The sequence below is a fragment of the Bos javanicus genome, chromosome 2 (genome assembly GCF_032452875.1).
Source record: "Bos javanicus breed banteng chromosome 2, ARS-OSU_banteng_1.0, whole genome shotgun sequence".
NCBI classification, from domain to species: Eukaryota; Metazoa; Chordata; class Mammalia; order Artiodactyla; family Bovidae; genus Bos; species Bos javanicus.
This window is the reverse complement of record NC_083869.1, coordinates 6,508,029-6,528,520: the sequence shown is the minus strand read 5'-3', so window position 1 is coordinate 6,528,520 and position 20,492 is coordinate 6,508,029. Positions and strand designations below refer to the sequence as shown.

Genomic DNA, 20,492 nt, shown 5'->3' with positions numbered 1-20,492 from the left:
TTGCATATCTATACATTCACAGTAAAGTATCAGAAAGGGAAATTAAGAAAACTACCCCATTTACAATTGCATCAAAAAAATAAAATGCCCAGAAATAAATTTAACCAAGGAGGTAATAAAAACCTGGACTCTGAAAACTATAAGATACTGATGAAAGAAATTGAAGACTACACAAATGGAAAGATAAAACATGCCCATTCATCGGAAGAATCAATATTTTTAAATGACCACACTTCCCAAAGCAGTTTATGAATCAGTGCAATCCCTATCAAAGTACCAGGGACATTTTTCACAGAACTAGAAGAAATAATTCTAAATTCTATATGGAAACACAGAAGACAAAATAACCAAAACAGTCTTAAGAAGAACAAAACGAGTTATCATGCTCCTTGATTTTACCCTATACTACAATGCTACAGTAATCAAAACAATATGATGCTGGCATGAAACCAGACACAAAGATCAATGGAAGAAAATAGAGTCCAGAAATGAACCCACAAGTATATGGCCAGGAGAAGGCAATGGCACCCCATTCCAGTACTTTTGCATAGAAAATCCCATGGACAGAGGAGCCTGGTGGGCTGCAGTCCATGGGGTCGCTAGAGTCGGACACGACTGAGCAACTTCACTTTCACTTTTCACTTTCATGCATTGGAGAAGGAAATGGCAACCCACTCCAGTGTTCTTGCCTGGAGAATCCCAGGGATGGGGAGGCCTGGTGGGCTGCCGTCTATGGGGTCACACAGAGTCGGACACGACTGAAGTGACTTAGCAGTAGCAGCAGCAGTATATGGCCATTTGATCTACAGCAAAGGAGATAATATACAGGGAAAAGATAGTCTCTTTAATATATGGTGTTGGGAAAACTGGACAGCTACTTGCAAAAGAATCAACTGGACTACTTTTTCACACAGTTGACAAAAATAAACTCAAAATGAATAAGACTTACATGTAAGATATGAAACCATAAAACTCCTAGAAGAAAACATAAGCAGCACATTCATTGGTCTGAGCAATATTTTTTTGGATCTCTCTCCTCAGGCAAGAAAACAGAAGCAAAAGTAAAATAATGGGACTACACTAAAAAGCTTTGCACACCAAGGGAAACTATCAACTAAATGAAAAGGCTTCCTATCAAATGGAAAAAGATATTTGTCAACAGTATATCTGATAAGGTATTTAATATCCAAAATATACAAAGAACTCAACATCAGAAACAAATAACCTGATTTAAAAATGGCAGAGGGCCTGAGTAGATGTTTTTCCAGAGAAGTCATATAGATGACCAACAGACACCTGAAAAGACACTGAAAACCACCATTCATCAGGGAAGTGCAAACCAAAACCACAATGAGATATCACCTCACATCCGTCAGAAAGACTATTATCAAGAAGCAACAAATAACAAGTGCTGGTGAGGTTGTGGAGAAAAGGGAAACTTCATGCACTGCCATTGGAAATGTAAATTGGTACAGCCACTAAGGAACACAGCATGGAACTTTCTCAAAAAATTAAAAATATAACTATCACATCACCTATTCCACTTCTGAGTATTTTTCCAAAGAAAATAAAAACACTAACTTGACAAAATATATGCACCCCTTTGTCGTTGCAGCACTAGTTACGATAGTCAGTATATGGAAGGGTCCTAAATGCCCATGGACAGATAAATGGATGAAGAAGATGGAGTATATATACACGTTGGAATACTACTCAGCCATGAGAAAAGAATGAAATCTTACCATTTGCAACTATATAGATGGATATAGAGGGTTTTATGCTAAGAGAAATAAAACGGTGAAAGAGAAACTATGATTTCACTTAAATGCAGAGCCTAGAAAACAAAAGACCACACATAACCAAGCCAAAAGATTCATGGAGAACCAATAGGTGATTACCAGAGGGGAGGTGTTGGTGGCATGAAAATAAAAGGAGACAAAACCAAAAATAGTGACTGTATAAACTAAATAACGCTAATTAACTTAACTGATTCACACTGAGTTATAGAATTTGTTAGCTTTATTATTTCTTTAGATCATATAATATTAATTATGCTAGCTTCTTCCCTGACTATAAACTCAAAATTAAATTCGTATATTTTATATTTTACCCTTTTGTGCAAATTAAATTGTATCACTACTACAAGACACTCCTGAGACAATCTATAAGGTCTTCAGCATTATGTAGCTAAATAAAACTGGATTTTAAAAAAAGAATGAATTGCTAATACAAAGATAAAACTTGAAAAAGTTATGCTAAGTGAAGAAACTTAGTATTTCTAAATTTCTAAGCAACTCAGAAAAATTGTATGATTCCATTTACGTTAAATACCCAAAATAGGCAATTTATAAAGACAGATTAGTGATGGTCTCAGGCGAAGTGCAGAGACATGCGGAATGACTGCTAATGGGTACAGGGTTTCCTTTTGCAGTGGTAAAATTGTTCTGAAAAATTAGATTGTGGTGATTTAGTTGCACAACTCTGTAAATATACTAAAAACCATTGAATTGTTTACTTAAATTGAATCGTGTGCCAATTCTATTGTAATGAAACTGTTAAAGAAAAGAAAGAAAAGCAAAGGCTGCTTTGGCTTTCCTAAAATAATAGAGATCCATGTAGTGTTATGACAACCAGCAGTCTTTATATTTAAGCACAAAGAGCTAGTTTTCAACGCCATTAGGATTACTTTAGAAAAATGTATTCATTTGCTCACTCCTTCAGCAAATTGTTTACTGAACCCTTCTAAGTACTTGACATTGTTTCAGGTACTACGGATTCAGTCACATTCCCGATTCTCCTTCCTCTTCATGTGTAGTGAGTCGCCAAGTCACATCAAGTCTATTTCATGCCCTTCACTCTGTCTCTGTTGTCTTGTACTCTTAGCATTGTGGCTTAGTTCTGTTACCTGGTCCAGTATTTCTTAGCCATGGTGTTAATGTTAGTAGAATACTAAAGTTTGCACATGTTTTATCTTTTAAAAAATTAGAGAAGTAATCTTATAAATACCACTTTTACTGACTTGCATTCCATTGTGTTTTTCTGAGTGGACGAGAAAGCAGCACTGTTGTATCTAGTGTGCCAGAAATAACACACCATCTTCAGTGCCTATGAGAATATTTTGTGACTCTGAACCTCATCCATTTTGTATGTGCTCAGTAAAATTTGAGATTCTCTGAGTTGAAATATTACAGTCATGTTTTTTAATCCATATTGCTTTAGTTTAAGATCTCACTAAATCACTCTTGCCAGAGATCTTTTTCCTGATTGAGATACATTTGACATAAAACTGTGTAATTTAAGGTGTATAACATGTTGACTTGATACATTTATATTATAATATGATTGCCATTGTAGCAGTAATTGCATGTCTGTCACATTAATTTGTCTTTTTAGTGGTTGGAGTAATTAGGTTTATTAGTCTCTCAGCAAGTTTGAGGGTTATAATACAAAATTGTTGTCTGTATTCACTGTACTGTGAATCACTAGGACTTATTACTTATTAGATCACTAGGACTTATTTACTACTCATTGCAAGTCTGTACTCTTAAATAATATCTGTCCTATTCCCCTAACCCTTCTGCCCTGTAAACTACCAATTTTACTTTGTTTCTATGAGTTTGTTATTAGATTGTACATAGGAGTGATCAGTTCAGTTCAGTCGCTCAGTCGTGTCTGACTCTTTGTGATCCCATGGACTGCACCACGCCAGGCTCCCCTGTCCATCACCAACTCCAAGAGATTGCTCAAACTTATGTCCATTGAGTTGATGATGCCATCCAACCATCTCATCCTTTGTTGTCCCCTTCTCCTCCTGCCTTCAATCTTTCCCAGCATCAGGGTCTTTTTCAGTGAGTCAGTTCTTTACATCAGGTGGCCAAAGTGTTGAAGTTTCAGCTTCAGCATCAGTCCTTCCAATGAATATTCAGGACTGATTTCCTTTAGGATTGATTAGTTGGATCTCCTTGTAGTCCAAGGGACTCTCAAGAGTCTTCTCCAACACCACAGTTCAAAAGCATCAATTCTTTGGCATTCAGCTTTCTTTATAGTCCAGCTCTCACATCAATACATGACTACTAGAAAAACCATAGCTTTGACTAGACAGATCTTTGTTGGCAAAGTAATGTCTCTGCTTTTTAATATGGTATCATCTAGGTTGGTCATAGCTTTTCTTCCAAGGAGCAGGCATCTTTTAATTTCATGGCTTCAGTTACCATCTGCAGTGATTCTGGAGCCTAAAAAAATAAAGTCTCTCACTGTTTTCCATTTTTTCCCATCTATTTGCCATGAAGTGTTGGGACTGGATGCTATGATCTTAGTTTTTTGAATGTTGAGTTTTAAGCCAACTTTTTCACTCTCCTCTTTCACTTTCATCAAGAGGCTCTTTAGTTCTCTTCTTCACTTTCTTCCGTAAGGGGGGTGTCATCTGCATATCTGAGGTTATTAATATTTCTCCTGCAGTCTTGATTCCAGCTTGTGCTTCATTCAGTCTGGCATTTTGCATGATGTATTCTGTATGTAAGTTAAATAAACAGGGTGGCAATAGACAGCCTTGACATATTCCTTTCCCAGTTTGCAACTAGTCTGTTGTTCCATGTCTGTTTCTTACTGCTGCATATGAGTAATATCACACAATATTTGTTGTTGTCTCACTTATCTCACTTAGCAGAAAGTCCTCAAGGTCCAAAGATCTCTTTCTAACATCCATATCTGATCATGGTATTTTTCCCAATTAGGTTTGTCCATTGATTCTGCACTGTGGATAAAAGAAACTGTAAACTTCTTTCTTTGCCTGATGTGCTAGGTCATTGATGATCTTGTTCTTGTCTATCTGGTATCTGTCCAGCTTCATCTCCAGCAAGGCATATCTCTATGCTTTCACACCTTTGCCTGTGCTCTTCTACCAATCACAAATGCCCTTCCTATAACTTGTGGGTGTCAAACTCCTTTCAGGTCTCACCACACACACAACTGCTCTGTGAAGTAGACTTAGGTTTCATCTACAGTGTTCCCACTATATTTTATATTTGCAGTTTTCACAATGCATTATAATTATTTTAATACCTCATTCTCTTTTTGTATTTTTAGCTCCTTGAAAGCTGGGACTTTGTCCTCCTATCTTTGTATTCCCAGCTTTTAGGATTCCCAGGAATCTAGTACAAAGTAGCAGAGAAGGCAATGGCACCCCACTCCAGTACTCTTGCCTGGAAAATCCCATGGATGGAGGAGCCTGGGAGGCTGCAGTCCATGGGGTCGCGAAGAGTCGAACACGACTGAGCGACTTCACTTTCACTTTTCACTTTCATGCACTGGAGAAGGAAATGGCAACCCACTCCAGTGTTCTTGCCTGGAGAATCCCAGGGACGGGGGAGCCTGGTGGGCTGCCGTCTATGGGGTCGCACAGAGTCGGACACGACTGGAGTGACTTAGCATCAGCAGCAGTACAAAGTAGATGTTTAATAAATATTTGCTGAATAAATTTAGAAGTTTCTCCAAAAATTTTAATTTAACCAGAGCATTTATATATTACATGATGAAATTGAAGATTAAAAATACTTATATGACAGCCTGTGTTTCCTGGAGCAGTTCCAATTTTAAAGAGTCTAGATTCTTGAAGTGTTAATGTAGTTACCAAGACATAATTTTTTGTTGAAAAATATACACATTGAAGTTATATGTTAATTTTTAAATTTTTTACAACTTATTTTTCCATTTGATTTCATGTACTTTTTAAAAATTTTCTAATTAAAGTCTTTTTTTCTAGGTCAGATCACTTTCAAAACAATAGATAATGAAAAATTGGCATGTACAACAGAAAAAACCTAAATTTTAGTTCTGTCCTTTTAATGTGCACTTTGGGACAAATAACTGCCTATCTGTATTTGTATGAATATTAATAAATAAAAATTATTGGAAATTTAGAAATCCTTAGGTATAAGGATTAACAAAAGGCATTTGCCATCTGCCTCTACTGAGATTCCTGGTGGACTTCCCTGGTGGCTCAGATGGTAAAGCGTCTGCCTGCAATGCAGGAGACCCAGGTTCAGTCCCTGGGTCAGGAAGATCCCCTGGAGAAGGAAATGGCAACCCACTCCAGTATTCTTGCCTAGAAATCCCATGGATGGAAGAGCCTGGTAGGCTACAGTCCATGGGGTCGCAAAGAGTCGGACACGACTGAGTGACTTTCTTTCTTTCTTTAGGTATAAGGATTACCAATAATCTTATCAATAATAAGATCTAGGATGCTGTGAGAGTAGCTCCCAATCTTTTTGGACTTCTGTTATTCTGGTGTGATTTCTTTAATATGGAGACCCTGCTTTTACTCCTTGTCCTTCTTCTAACAGTAGATTATTTATTTAACTTTAAATGAATTTTTAAAATAATTTTGAGAATGTATTAGTACTCTCAAGAAACTGGGTATTTTATAACATATCACATATTCATACATGAAAATGCATTTGTCAAAGACACTATTTGAGAATTCCCAATTAGGATCTGGAGTTGGCTATAACTTATTACTATCTTTGACTAGTGAGGAAAGAGATATTGGCAAAGTAAAAGTTTGGAGCCAGAAAGGTTAGGTGTAAATCATGATTCTTTGAGTGAATAAATCTCTTTGAGCCTGTTTCCTCATCTGCAAAATGAACTACTAATACCTGCCTGAAATGGTTGTGAAAATTAACGGTTTCTATGATGGTAGTTAGTGCCTACTAAGTAAATTTTTCATAAATTGTAACTCCTACTTGCTTAGTATTAATAAAACCCTGAGAATAGATAAAAGGGTTTCCTGTTACACTAATTATTGGGTAATTTGTCTTCTTGAGCCGTTGTTACACTGTTTTCCCAAGGAGATTGGTCTTTGAGATTCTAAAAACAAAAGTGGCTTACAGATATACAGATCAAGAAGCAGAGTCAGGGACTGTTGTCTTCTTGTCCTTCACTACTATCCCCTGACATGCCAGTTAAAGAACAACATAAATTCATTTGCTTCCCCTTTCATTTTATTATGTATAATAATGTTAGTATTTTTTCCTGCCTACATAGGTTCCTGGTTATGTTAAGGAATTCATTTGGCTAGGATCCTTTGATCTAGCCAGTCAAGAGTGTCTCTCTTTTAAACTTTCTCCACAATCAGATATTTAAATCAGTGTCGTTTTGCAAATAACCTTTTGTGACAAGTAACAAATAACCTTTCTACATTACAAAAAAAGAAAAAAGAGGGAGAGAGAAAGAACAAAGGAGAACGTTTTCAATTTCCTCTGTTTGATTCTACAAGCCTGCTTGTGTAAACCCATTTCCCTCACTGCTTTTTATTCAAGAGTGTCATCAAGAGCTTTCCTTGATCCACCTGCCTCCAGTTATTACTGTCCACTTTACAGCCAAACTTCCTAAAAGAGCTGTCCCTTTCATATGTTTTCCGTATAGTCACTATCCAGTAACTAAAATTTGGCTTCATTTACCCCAGAACTGCTTTCACTGCTGATTGCTAAATCCTGTGGCCATGTCTCTCTCCTCGCAGTGAGCAGTGGCTGCTTTCTCGTTCTGGCGCATGGGTTCTCATTGTGGTGGCTTCTCCTGTTGCGGAGCACGGGCTCTAGGGCACCAGGCTTCATTCATTGTGGCACGTGGGTTCGTTAGTCACAGTGCATGGCTTGTTGCTCTGTGGCATGTGGGATCTTCATGAATCAGGGATCAACCTGCATTTCCTGCGTTGACAGGCAGTTTCTTTATCACTGAGCTACCAGGGAAGCCCTACTTCTTCCTAAAAAGCCTCTTTGGTCAGTGTACCATACTGTCCTGTGGCTCCTCTTGCCTCTGTGTCAGTGCTTTTCAGTCTCTTCCTCTTCCTCTGCCTGACTCTTGAATGTTGATGTTTTCTCCTAAGCCCTTGACACATTTTCTGTAGGATTTAAGACTTCTAAGTGAATATTTGTTGAATGAATGTGTCTATATATTGATAGTTTCTCAAGAGATTTGACTATAACTGAACCTCATTAACTGAAAAAATGTCAGTATGTTACAACATGCACTTCACAGCCACACTTTAGTGCTGTCTGTCTGAGTCATGATTCTCTTAAGCTACTACATGCTTGTAGTGAAAAAAATACAAGTCCATTATTCAGCCTTTCTGTCCGTGAAGTTTAGTTAGCTTTTTTAAAGTTCTCTGTATATAAATGGTAATTTTAAAAAGCATGCGTTACCCTAAATTTTTATACCAGGTTAACTGTTTACAGAAATTTTATAGCATTGATGTCCGTCCTCAATAAAACAGTAATGTTTACTTGAAGTAGCAATTTAATTTAAATGCACTCTGCAATATATATTCTGAAGTTTAGGATTAGAAGGGGGGAGAAAATTAATATTTAATGAAATTTTTTCATGCCAGGGTCTGGCCTGTGTGTTTACCTACATTGTATATTTTCATTTTCTAACACTCTGGGAGATAAGTATTTTTAGTCATCTCATAGAGAAAACAAAATTAAGGTTAAGGTAAGTTAAAATAGACTCTACACTACAGGATATACAGCTACTGAAACTCAGAACCAGGCTTCTCTCAAACTTTATAGCCTATAGATACCTTATAAATGATGCAGAAAATATAAACTAGGGATGAATGCTAAATACAGAAATATATTTTGTAAGTACTTGAGTTAACTAAACCCAAGTTGTGCTAAAAGTTGTCTGTGTCGTTTTGTCCCTAGGCAATTATTTGGCAGAAAACTAGAGTATCAGATCATAAAATGGCTCTCATGTCTGTTCTGGGGACTGCTGTTATGGGCAATATGGAATCCTTTCAGTACCACTGTGAAGAATCTCAGGTATACAACAAAGATGTTCTTTAATAATTCTAATTTACCACTGAAGCTGTTTAATTATGTCCTTTTTGTCGGGTTGAGGTAACAAGAAGTGTCTCTTTAAAAATTTTAATGACAAAGGATGTATAAGCTCATATTAAATCTCTTTTCCCTGCCCTACTTCCTGTTTTTATCTCTTCTGTTTATTGTTTTTAATTTTAAGTATCATGGTTACATTAGTTGTTTAAGTGATTTTCAGTTTAGAATCTTCATCTCTTTGCTTTCCTCAATGAAAGAAACGGAGTTGAGCCCTCTTACCTTTGTTTTCCCTTTCCCATCTTGAGTATGTCTTCCAGCTTTATTTTCCGACCTGTCGGCTCTAGAGAGTCTCTTGAGTCCCTGTAGCGCTGGATGAGGCCACTAACACTCCCAGTCTTGCTTGCTCTCTGTCTGTCGTGCCCGCTCCACTCTCAGGTCATCTAGCTTCAGAACCTGTGTCTTATGTAACCATCTTTCATTTGAAGATTCATGTTAAAAGTTGAAAACTTGTATGGACTGTACATTATTATGACTTCTTTTCTTTTCTATAATTTGTTGCAGTCTCTTGGCTACTAGTTCCCCTCCTATTCTCTTGTATAATATTGAGTTCTTAATAATTATCATTTTATTAGTGTCTTGGATGGAGCTTGTGCTCAATTAATGTATTAAGAATTCTCTGTACCTTAGAAGGTAGCCATGATCTGACTTGGGTTCTGTTTTTCAGAGCACCCTTAATAGTTGTTTAATAGTTTAGACACTAGTGCCGTTTTGGACTGGTCCTCTTGGCTGACTTGGGATAGTAAGGGTACTGTCTAAATTTTGCTGGGTTCTTGTGGTTTCCTAGAACTTGTTGCCCATGCTGGTAACCCAGGAAGCTTGTGACAGGAGATTCAGACGTGCTACCTATGTTCTGCTTTAGAGAGTCTACCTGTCATAGTTTCGTCTGAAGACCAGCAGCATTAGCATTGCTTGGAAACTTGTTAGTTTGACAGACTGAGTAGGGGACAGACGTCTTTACTTTGGTAAAGGAGTACAAGAGGAGCTATTAGACAGCAGCATGGAAGTTAGCTGAAATATTTTATCAAGTTTTGAATGTGGTAAGATTAAAAAATTTGAGCATTTAGAGATGAAAGAAATAAAGGCTGTACACCTATATCTTAGCATCACTGGTGTGTGTTGTATAGATGGGAATGAAATTAATCAGACGGGATAGAGAGCAAGAAAAAGGGGTCTGATGAGGAGACTGAGGGAGACTATCTCCCTTATAGGCTGTAAGCAAAGGGAGAGAAAATCTCCCTAAAGAGGAAGTTTCAGAGAGGAAGTAGAAAATCCAAAAGAGAAGGCTGAAACAGTGTCATGCTTCCCAAAGGAGAGAATTCCATTGGTGTCAGGGTCTGCAGAGAGTCAGGTAGACACAGTAGAACTAAGTGTCTATTGGAGTTGGTCACTGAGGTAGAAGCTAGATGATAGAAGGCTGGAAGTGAAGGGAGGGAGAGAAGGGTTCATAGTTGAAGAGCAATCAGGGGAGTATTCTTTGTTTATATTTTGCCTTTGATTTTCATTTTGCTTTTTACTTGAGTGATACTTGGGGTATAGAATCTTATAAGGCCTATCTTATTTTTTATTTTGTTGCACTGATTTAGTCTCTTACAGAGATTTTTTTTCCCCACAAACTAGCCTGATTTTCACTTTTTGTAACATGTTATAAGACTTTGCCATTTGATTTTAGTTTTCCATATAACTTACCATGTGTTCATTCTTAAGGTTATCCATCTTAAACCATTTTTAAAGCTCAGTATTTGGAAGTAATACTATTTATTCAGTGGCCAGCCAAGATGGTGTGGAAGAAAAACACTAGCAATATTACTGATGTTTTCTTCATTTTAATCTTTATTCTTACCTATTCTGTTTTTTTTTTTCCCCCCATCAACAAGCCTAGTAAGTCTTTCAGAGGCTGAACAGCTCTCCCTGATGCTCAGCAGGTGCTTTAAGAAGGCTCTCATATTACTTGGTAAATTATGCAACCATTTATAAGGGTTGTGAAGTTTTATAGTTAATTAAGTAGTTTCATTTTATAATGGATTATCTTGCTGTATGTATTAACTTTTTTTAACTGGCGCAGTTTGGCTCTGTGACAGTAACGCACTTAGTGTTCTAAAGTTGGTAATGCATCCGTCTCCTTAAACACTTATTTCCAAGGGCAGGGATAGCCACAGACATAGGTGGCAGCCTACAGCCTGTGTTGGTAGGGAGCCTCATGGTTTCTACTTAACTAAAAATAGCAAACCCCCTGACACTCTTGCTTTTTTAAACCTAAGCAGAAAATTTCTCACTATTACTGTTTCTTAACAGGTTAATAAAACATCTGATTCCAGTTGTTTCAGATAAGAAATTTTATAGGCCTGTATTTTGAATAATTTGATCAAGATCATATTAGTAGTGTAGCCGGAGTTTAAACCATTTCAATCTGGCTCTTTGCTGTATTCCTAACAGTTCTTTGTATTATCTCTAAAAGTAGGAGCATTTTCCTTGCTTTCTGTTCACTAAATCTCTCTTCCTTTTCATACATTTGTGAAATAGTTTTCTAAACAAAAATGAAGATAAAGTACATTGCAATGTGTCAAAGAGTAAGAGATCTTTTTTTTCCTTCAGTAATGAAAAACTAGTCAGGTTGACTTCATGGCATACTCAAAATAAAGATAGAAACAGCTACTTCTTTACAGAAAATGGTGGCTGAAAAGAAAAGGATGAACAGCCAGAGGAAAGTTACATTATAAGGGAAGAAATTTTTTTGAAAATAGTAGGAAATAGGGTTGAGCAGAGAGCAGCAGTATTTATACTGTATGTCCTATGACAATAAGATATGTATTCATGAAACTTTAATGAATGCCAGTTTTCCCTTAAAATTGCAAGAAGGGAGAGTTAGCTGAGAACACCAATTTAACATGCTTCAGTAATTTAAGTTTAATGCTCATGACATGGTTATCAAGAAGTTTATGGCTGTTTAGACCTTAAAATGAAAATCCATTTGTTAATTTTGATTATACCTTTAAATGTATATAACCAGATCCATGGACTCATGTTTACTGTTGACATTGCATATCAATACTATAATTATTTATTACAATTGTAGATTTTTCTAAGTGGATTTCTTCCAAAGCATGATGCAGACCACTCTTGCACAAGTCTTTCAACCCCAGAAAGGAGTTTCATCTTTATAAACAGTCGACCAGTACACCAAAAAGATATATTGAAGGTAATCTTTTTAAGAAAAAAGTAATTTGTCAGCTTCTTATAAGGACTATTTGTAATAATTTGTTCTAAAATAAGGAAAAGGAAAAATTATAGTATGGCGCTTCCCTAGTGGCTCAGATGATTAAGAATCTGCCTGCAATGTAGGAGACCTGGGTTCAATCCCTGGATTAGGAAGATCCCCTGTAGTAGGGAATGGTTACCCACTCCAGTATTCTTGCCTGGAGAATTCCATGGACAGAGGAGCCTGGCAGGCTACAAAGAGTCAGAAACAACTGAACAACTAACACTTCACTTTCACTTTTCACCTTACATATGACTCTTCACAACAATTCCGTGGTGAATTATTATCCTTATTTATAGTGAAGAAGGTCTTCTCTTGTGGCTCAGCTGGTAAAGAATCCACCTGCTATGCGGGAAACCTGGGTTCGATCCCTGGGTTGGGAAGATCCCCTGGAGAAGGGAAAGGCCACCCACTCCAGTATTCTGGCCTAGAGAATTCCATGGACTGTATAGTCCTAGGGTTTGCAAAGAGTCAGACATGACTGAGTGACTTTCACTTTTACTTTCATAGTGAAGAAACTGAATGTTAGTGACTACCTTAGACCACATAGCCGGGAAGTAACAGAATTTGAATTTGAACTCAGGACTTTGAAAACACCCATGACACTGTGATCTTTTCCATGAAGTCAGTTGCACTGGATGCATGCTTGCACTTCGTGTTACGTAAATTCAAAGCTTCTAAATGAGCTTTAGTATTTAGATACTACTTTTCCTAATAAGCAGTTACATCCACTCAGTTTCTCAATTGAATGTGCTTCTTCTGGTGGTATTTTAAGGATAATATTACTTAAATAATTCTATCTTTATAAATACTTTAAAGAATAATAATACTTTAGTATATTTCTGTCATTTTTTGTCTTCATTACATGTATTTCTAGCTAATCCGACATTATTACAATCTGAAATGTCTAAAGGAATCTACTCGTTTGTATCCCATTTTCTTTCTGAAAATTGACGTTCCAACAGCTGATGTAGATGTGAATTTAACACCTGATAAAAGTCAAGTATTGTTACAGAATAAGGTAACCTTTTTCAGATAATTTTTTGTATTATTTATAAACTTATGCAATCCTAGCTGTTTTCATATGAAAAAGATTTACTTTTCTGTATAGATGTTTTTAATGTTAGTCTCATAATTTCCCCTAATACTTGTTAATTTGTATTTTTAGGAATCTGTTTTAATCGCTCTTGAAAATCTGATGACGACTCGTTACGGATCACTACCTAGTACAAATTCTTACGAAAGTAATAAAACAGATGTTTCCTCAGCTGACATGGTTGTTAGTAAAACAACAGAAACAGATGTGCTTCTTACTAAGATGGAAACATCTGGAAATAATTATCCAAATGTTGATACTTCAGCCATTCCTTTCCAAAATGATGTGCGTAATGATACATCTGGGGAAAACACTAATTATTGTTTAAATCATCAGGTACATATTGGTGACCATTATGATGATTATTTTAATAGTGAAAATTCTAGCATTGATAAGAATGATGGAAATGCATTTAAAGAAATCCCAGAGAATAAGTCATCGTGTGAGGACACCCAAGAGAAGAATAGTGAAACTTGGTCTGTGGATTCTGTTGGGCAAGCCCAATCAGAAAATGGCAATAAAGGCCACAGAGATGAGAGTGGAGAAAATGAAGAAGCAGCAGTTCCTGAGAAGTCTGCAGAAATTTGTGTAGATGACTGGAGCAAAGGAAATATACTTAATTCTAGAGGAGAAAACATTGAACCTGTGAAAATTTTCGTGCCTCAAAAAAGTTTAGTGAGTAATGTAAATAGTAATAATAATAATACAAGTCCTGAACAAAAGAATCTCTGTGAAAGTTCCTGTGACAAAAATTCAAATGTGGTAGATAACAAATCTGGACAGCTTACAGCTTATGATTTAATTAGCAATCGAGTAATCAAGAAACCCATGTCAGCAAGCGCCCTTTTTGTTCAAGATCATCGTGCTCAGTTTCTCACAGAAAATTCCAAGACTAGTTTGGAAGATGCAACAGTACAAATTGAAGAACTGTGGAAGACATTGAGTGAAGAGGAAAAACTGAAGTAAGTTTCCAGAGCTTTCATGTGACCTGAATGCTCAGATATTTCCATTCTATATGACTCACTGGGTTGAAAAAGCTTCTTTTTCTTCTTATTTATGGAAAAGCAGAATGGAAAATACCTTGTGGCTTGTCCTAGAGTACTTTTTTGACATCACTTTTTTGGGGGTTAATTTAGAGATTTTTACTTTCTTTTTTTTCTTTTTGCTTGTTTTTTATTTTGGTATAAAACTACTTTCTGGTTTAAGTTTGTAATTAAAAGTTTTACATTCTTAAGACTACCATTTTCTTCTATTTCTTTTTTATACTAATCTTCCTATTATAGGACTTTTTTAAACTTTTATATTAGAACCGGGTTTCTTTTTTAAGATCTTGAATATTCCCTTTTTAAATTGTTCTTTAAAACATGTAACAATACAAAAAGTATAACGTTGCAGATTTAATTCAGTGATTTTAATACTCTTCCTTATACTCTTCAGTATAACTCAAAAGACTTTCTTCTAAAATCTTTTATTTATTGGCAACTTATAAACTATGGTGGGTTTGGAGGAGTAGGTAAAATAGATGGTTTGATCTCTTCTTTAAAAACTACATATTATTTGCTATTTTTAGATGTTCAGCTTTAAAGATACCAAAAATCCAAATAGATCCTACTGTATCTTTGAAAGTTAATCTAAAAAGGTACAGCCTTTTAGAAACGAATACAACCTTAACTAGAGAGTAAGATCCAACAACACCATAGTAGGCCTAAAAACAGCCACCAATTAAGAAAGCGTTAAAGCTCAACAATAAAAATGACACCAATCCCAATAATAAACAACTAACTCCTAGCCCTAATACTGGACTAATCTATTAGAAAATAGAAGTAATGTTAAGAAACACTTTCTCCCTGCATAAGTTTAAGTCAGTATCTGATAATACCCTATTAACAGTAAATAAAAATAACCCAATAATAAATTCAAATTACCTGAATAAATCCAAAAAAATATGATGGTTGTTTCCAGTTGACTGAAGGCACTTGGTATAATCACAGGATATTATGTTTTGAGTGATTTAGCTCACCAGAAAATGAAAGAGTGCAATTATAGTTCCAATCATATATTACTACCTGAGGCATCTCAATACTATGTCAGACATCTGGAAAAACTTTTAAGTGTAACTGGTCATCTGCAGTTTATATTTGGTGATAAACTACATGGGTACTTGACGAATTGTTTTTCTTTTTTTATTAGCTTATTCAGTCTTGTAAAAACACTATCAATATTAAAGTAATAAAGATCACTATTAACACCAATTGGCAAAACCTTTATAAGTTAACTTCTACATTTTTCTTTTTGTTTAGTGGGGATGGTGGTTGTGTTTTTTTCTTTCAACATATTTATGTATGATATATATATATTAATGTGTATCTATAAAAGATAAACATATTCTTTTAATTAATTTATTTAAGCTTTTATTCTGTATGAAGATATAGCCAGTTAGTGAACAATGATAGTTTCAGGTGAACAGCAAAGCAATTCAGCCATATATACACATGTATCCCTTCTCTCCCAGACTCCCCTCCCATCCAGGCTGCCACATAACATTGAGTAGAGTTTCATGTGCTATACAGTAGGTCCTTGCTGCTTAAGATACTCTTATTTTAAGTAGAGGCATAATACAATTGTCATCACTTTCTAAAACATGAATTTCTTAATCTTCAGTGTTCAAATTGCTAATTATTTCATAAGTGTCAAATTTTAAAAGTTAAGTCAAGATGCAAATGAAGGTCATACACTATGATGATGATGATGATGATGATTTTTAGTTTTACCTAAATGACACATTCAGTTTAAAGATGAGAGCATTTAAGTTTTAATACAGCAAGCCCATAAAAATTAAATGACATTGTTCAGGAAGTGATGAATTGAGAGTTGTCTAAGAATAGGGGAAAAAAAGCATAGATGTTCCCAGTTCTCATGGAAGTAGGTACAGTGCAGCAGCTCAAGGTAGCTATTCCCTTTCAACCTCAAAACAGCAGTTATTACCCCAGTCTCAGCGTTGTTTCTCCTTGCAGGCCCAAGGTTTTAAGATACAAGGGTTATCGTTAATAGACCTCATCTAAAAATGATCAGGCAGTATTCTGGAATTCAAAGTTTTCTCTTTCTTATTGCCATAAGGTAAACAGAAGAGCATTGTTGAAGACCTCTGAAGCTACACCTGGGTTCAAACCTCAGTTCCTCTCTTTTCTAGCATTATGTAAAAATGTGTGCACAGTATCTTTTGGGTTGTTGTGAGGATTAAATAAGATATATTATGTGTTTGTTATAAGATAAATGACTGGCACATAGTAAGTAATGTTCATGATATTAATCAGAGTTTTTAATCTGTGAAAAGAAGATTTCTCTCTTGTGATTGACATTATTTTTCATTTGCTTATTCAAGATTAAATTTAATTTGGAGGTCAGAAATAGAAACCTGTGGAGAAAATTTAGGTTTCTTGGGATCAGAGAGTTTACTACATGTCTAAGCTCTATTAGAATCTTCCAGAGCCAGAATCTGATGATCATGGCAGACCAGGTTGAAAATCATGATTAGTGAAAAGGTAGAGCAAAAATGTTTAACATTCAAGAATTGCGTTAACTACCATTTCTCTTCTAATCTTTATCTATCTTAGAATTCTTTTCCATGGTCTTAAGTTCTACAAGGAGTGCTAAGGAATATGAGAGCAGTCTCCTACAGATAATCAGTCCTTCCATCTATTCTTCCTTTTCTTTTCTTTTTTCTCTTGTTTCCAGTTTTTTTCCCCATCCTCCTTCCTCCCTTTTTTCTTTCTTCCTTTCCTTTCCTTTCCTCTCCTGTCTTTTCTTTCCTTATTTCTTTCAATTAGGAAATACTTAGGTGTCCCTGGTGGCTCAGACGGTACAGCGTCTGTCTACAATGCAGGAGACCCTGGTTCAGTCCCTGGATTGGGAATATCCCCTGGAGAAGGAAATGGCAGCCCACGCCAGGTCTCTAGCCTGGAAAATCCCATGGATGGAGGAGCGTGGTAGGCTACAGTCCATGGGTCACAGAGTCGGACACAACTGAGCAACTTCACTTTCAGGAAATACTGAGAATATTCTGTGTACAAGGCCAGTGTACTCTAGCTCATCATTTCAGATACAGTGATAAATGACAAATAAAACAATACTTTCACTAATAAAAGTACAATCTTAAAGAAACGAGTTATGAAAACACTTAGCAGTTAGGCTTAATCATATCTATAGGACAGGAGATACTTCCTGAATAGAAATTGATCAGGATGGTGTAGAGAATTTTCTGTTTAGTAGGAACAGCACATAAGAATGCCCAGAAGCTAGAAGGAAGACAGTGTTACTGAGGAATGGAAAGATGCCCTTTATGACAGGAATGTATTATGGGGGGAGTGTAGTAAAGATGGGCTTCCCTGGTGGCTCAGCCAGTTTTTTACTGCATCTGCAATGCAGGAGACTTGGGTTCAGTCCCTGGGTTGGGAAGATCCCCTGGAGAAGGGAACAGTTACCAAAAACAGATCATGGGATCCAGTCAGATCATCGAAGGTTCGAAGAGTTTTAAATAAGACCTAGGATCAGGGTTTTCTACCAACAGCTTAGGATACAGTAGAAGGTTCCTACATTTAAAATTTACAGTAGAAGGTTCCTACAATTTTTTCCTTTCTGGATTCCTCTCCCCCACCCCACCCCACCTTGCTTTCACCTCTTTTCCTCTAGTGGATTAGAAAACACTTTGTCCTCCTACTAGTATCTCAGTCAGTTGACTTGAACTTTTGTTTGTAGTAGCCATGAATATATTTCTACTTAGAATAACTAAGAATAATACTGTAATTGGGATAATACTGAAAATGGTAAATAAACTTTGTAATTACATGTAATCTTGAGATAGAGTCACTTGAGTTGGTTAGTGATAAATCAGAATTAGTATTTTTCATTTAAGTTACTAAATCCCTTAATGACATAAAGTCAAAGATAACATCTCTTTTTACTTAATATTTACTTAATATTCCTTTGGACATAACTTTTATATTTCCCAAGGAACTAATTAAATTGACTTCTTGAATAAATCAAAAGATTAGTATCATGTGTGAAAAGTTGCACATTATAGTTATTTACAAATGGTAACCTTCATCTTGAACTCACTCCATTGTGGGAGAAAATTTTGAATTTGTCCCAAAGCTAAAAATACTTATTTATAGTACTAATTGAAGGCAAACTGTATTGAAAACTTTGTGCATTATAACTTAGACTTTGAGATTCTAAGTGGAGATGGAAGAAAATAACGTTAATTATGAGCATGGCCTGCCTAGCCAGCAACTACAAGAAGCATTTTTCCTTTACCTAGTTTACAGTGAAATAGAGTCTTTTTTTTACATTCTTATTCAGCTAGTATTTATTTATTCAACAAATACGTACTGAGTACAAGCTACACAATGTGCATGTCTCTTGTGTTTTAGTCTCACTTTCTACATTTAATACCATTCTCCCAATAGTAGTATTTTTATTTTCTAATACATACCTATTCAAATTTCTCCTTTAAAATGTATGTATATTACCTACAATATAACTCAACCAGTTTTTTAAGAGTTTCTAAAGCTCAGAATTACATTCTCTAGTCTGCATTTAAAAATTCATTTTAAAATCTTTTTAGCAAGGTTGGTTAAATAATTACCAATCTTTAATCAACTATGTGCCCCATTCATTATAAGATAGGTGTTTTTTGATAGAAAATAATGATACCATATATTTACTATCATTTACTAGGTTCCAGTAAATGATAGGCTTCCCTGGTGGTTCAGACGAAAAAGCCTCTGCCTGCAATGCGGGAGACCTGGGTTCTGTCCCTGGGTTGGGAAGATCCCCTGGAGAAGGAAATGGCACCCCACTCCACTACTCCTGCCTGGAAAATCCCATGGATGGAGGAGCCTGTAGGCTACAGTCCATGGGGTCGCAAAGAGTCAGACATGAATGAGTGAATTCACTTCACTTCATTTCACTAGGTTCCAGGAACTATTCTAATTACCTAAAACATTTTAACTCATTTTATTCCTCACATCAAAGTTATAAAGTATTTAAGATGTATATTATCTAGATATTACAGATGAGCCTACTGAAATACAGGGAAGTTAATTCATTGTGTAGAGCTGCTAAATGCAAAGACAGGCCAGGCAGTCTGTCTCTAAGGTCTCTGCTCTTAGCCAGTACAATTTGCTGAATACAGATAGTAGTTTTTAGTTCTAGATTTGTATTAGAATCACCCATGGAGCTCTCTAAAAACACTATTGCCCAAACTCAGCCTAAGTATGGAGAATTGTAAGCTCTTGAGAGAGAGACCAGTAGAAAAGGGATGATATAACTGGAGAAGGCAATGGCAGCCCACTCCAGTGTTGTTGCCTGGAGAATCCCAGGGACGGCAGAGCCTGGTGGGCTGCCGTCTATGGGGTCACACAGAGTCGGACACGACTGAAGCAACTTAGCAGCAGCAGCAGCATAACCACTATACAAGACTGTTTTTGGCGCTAGAAGTTAATTTTATCCCTGTTATTATTAATCAAAATACAAAAGACCTTTTAACTTTTTCATTTCAGTCAGTTCAGTTCAGTCGCTAAGTCGTGTCTGACTCTTTGCCACCCCATGAATCGCAGCACGAGAGGCCTCCCTGTCCATCACCAACTCCCGAAGTTCACCCAGACTCACATCCATCAAGTCAGTCATGCCATCCAGCCATCTCATCCTCTGTGATCCCCTTCTCCTCCTGCCCCAATCCCTCCCAGCGTCAGAGTCTTTTCCAGTGAGTCAACTCTTCGCGTGAGGTGGCCAAAGTACTGGAGTTTCAGCTTTAGCATCATTCCTTCCAAAGAAGTCCCAGGGCTGATCTCCTTCAGAATGGACTGGTTGGATCTCCTTGCAGTCCAAGGGACTCTCAAGAGTTCTCCAACACCACAGTTCAAAAGCATCAATTCTTCGGCATTCAGCTTTCTTCACAGTCCAACTCTCACATCCATACATGACCACTGGAGAAACCATAGCCTTGACTAGGCGGACCTTTGTTGGCAAAGTAATGTCTCTGCTTTTCAATATGCTATCTAGGTTGGTCATAACTTTTCTTCCAAGGAGTAAGCGTCTTTTAACTTCATGGCTGCAGTCACCATCTGCCATGATTTCAGAGCCCCCAAAAATAAAGTCTGACACTGTTTCCCCATCTATTTGCCATAAAGTGATGAGACCAGATGCCATGATCTTCGTTTTCTGAATGTTGAGTTTTAAGCCAACTTTT

At 36.4% G+C, this 20,492-nt stretch overlaps 1 protein-coding gene across 4 annotated transcripts in view; it reads left to right on the top strand.

The window, feature by feature from the left end:
* PMS1 (PMS1 homolog 1, mismatch repair system component) overlaps positions 1 to 20,492 on the top strand; it is a 110,831-nt gene that overhangs the window by 75,101 nt on the left and 15,238 nt on the right. For all 4 annotated transcript variants that reach the window (XM_061432990.1, XM_061432999.1, XM_061433018.1 and 1 more), the window contains 4 exons: positions 8,700 to 8,816; positions 11,965 to 12,087; positions 13,025 to 13,168; positions 13,316 to 14,205. In XM_061432990.1, the coding sequence (XP_061288974.1) occupies positions 8,700 to 8,816; positions 11,965 to 12,087; positions 13,025 to 13,168; positions 13,316 to 14,205 (1,274 nt within the window). The remainder of the gene's footprint in view (positions 1 to 8,699; positions 8,817 to 11,964; positions 12,088 to 13,024; positions 13,169 to 13,315; positions 14,206 to 20,492) is intronic.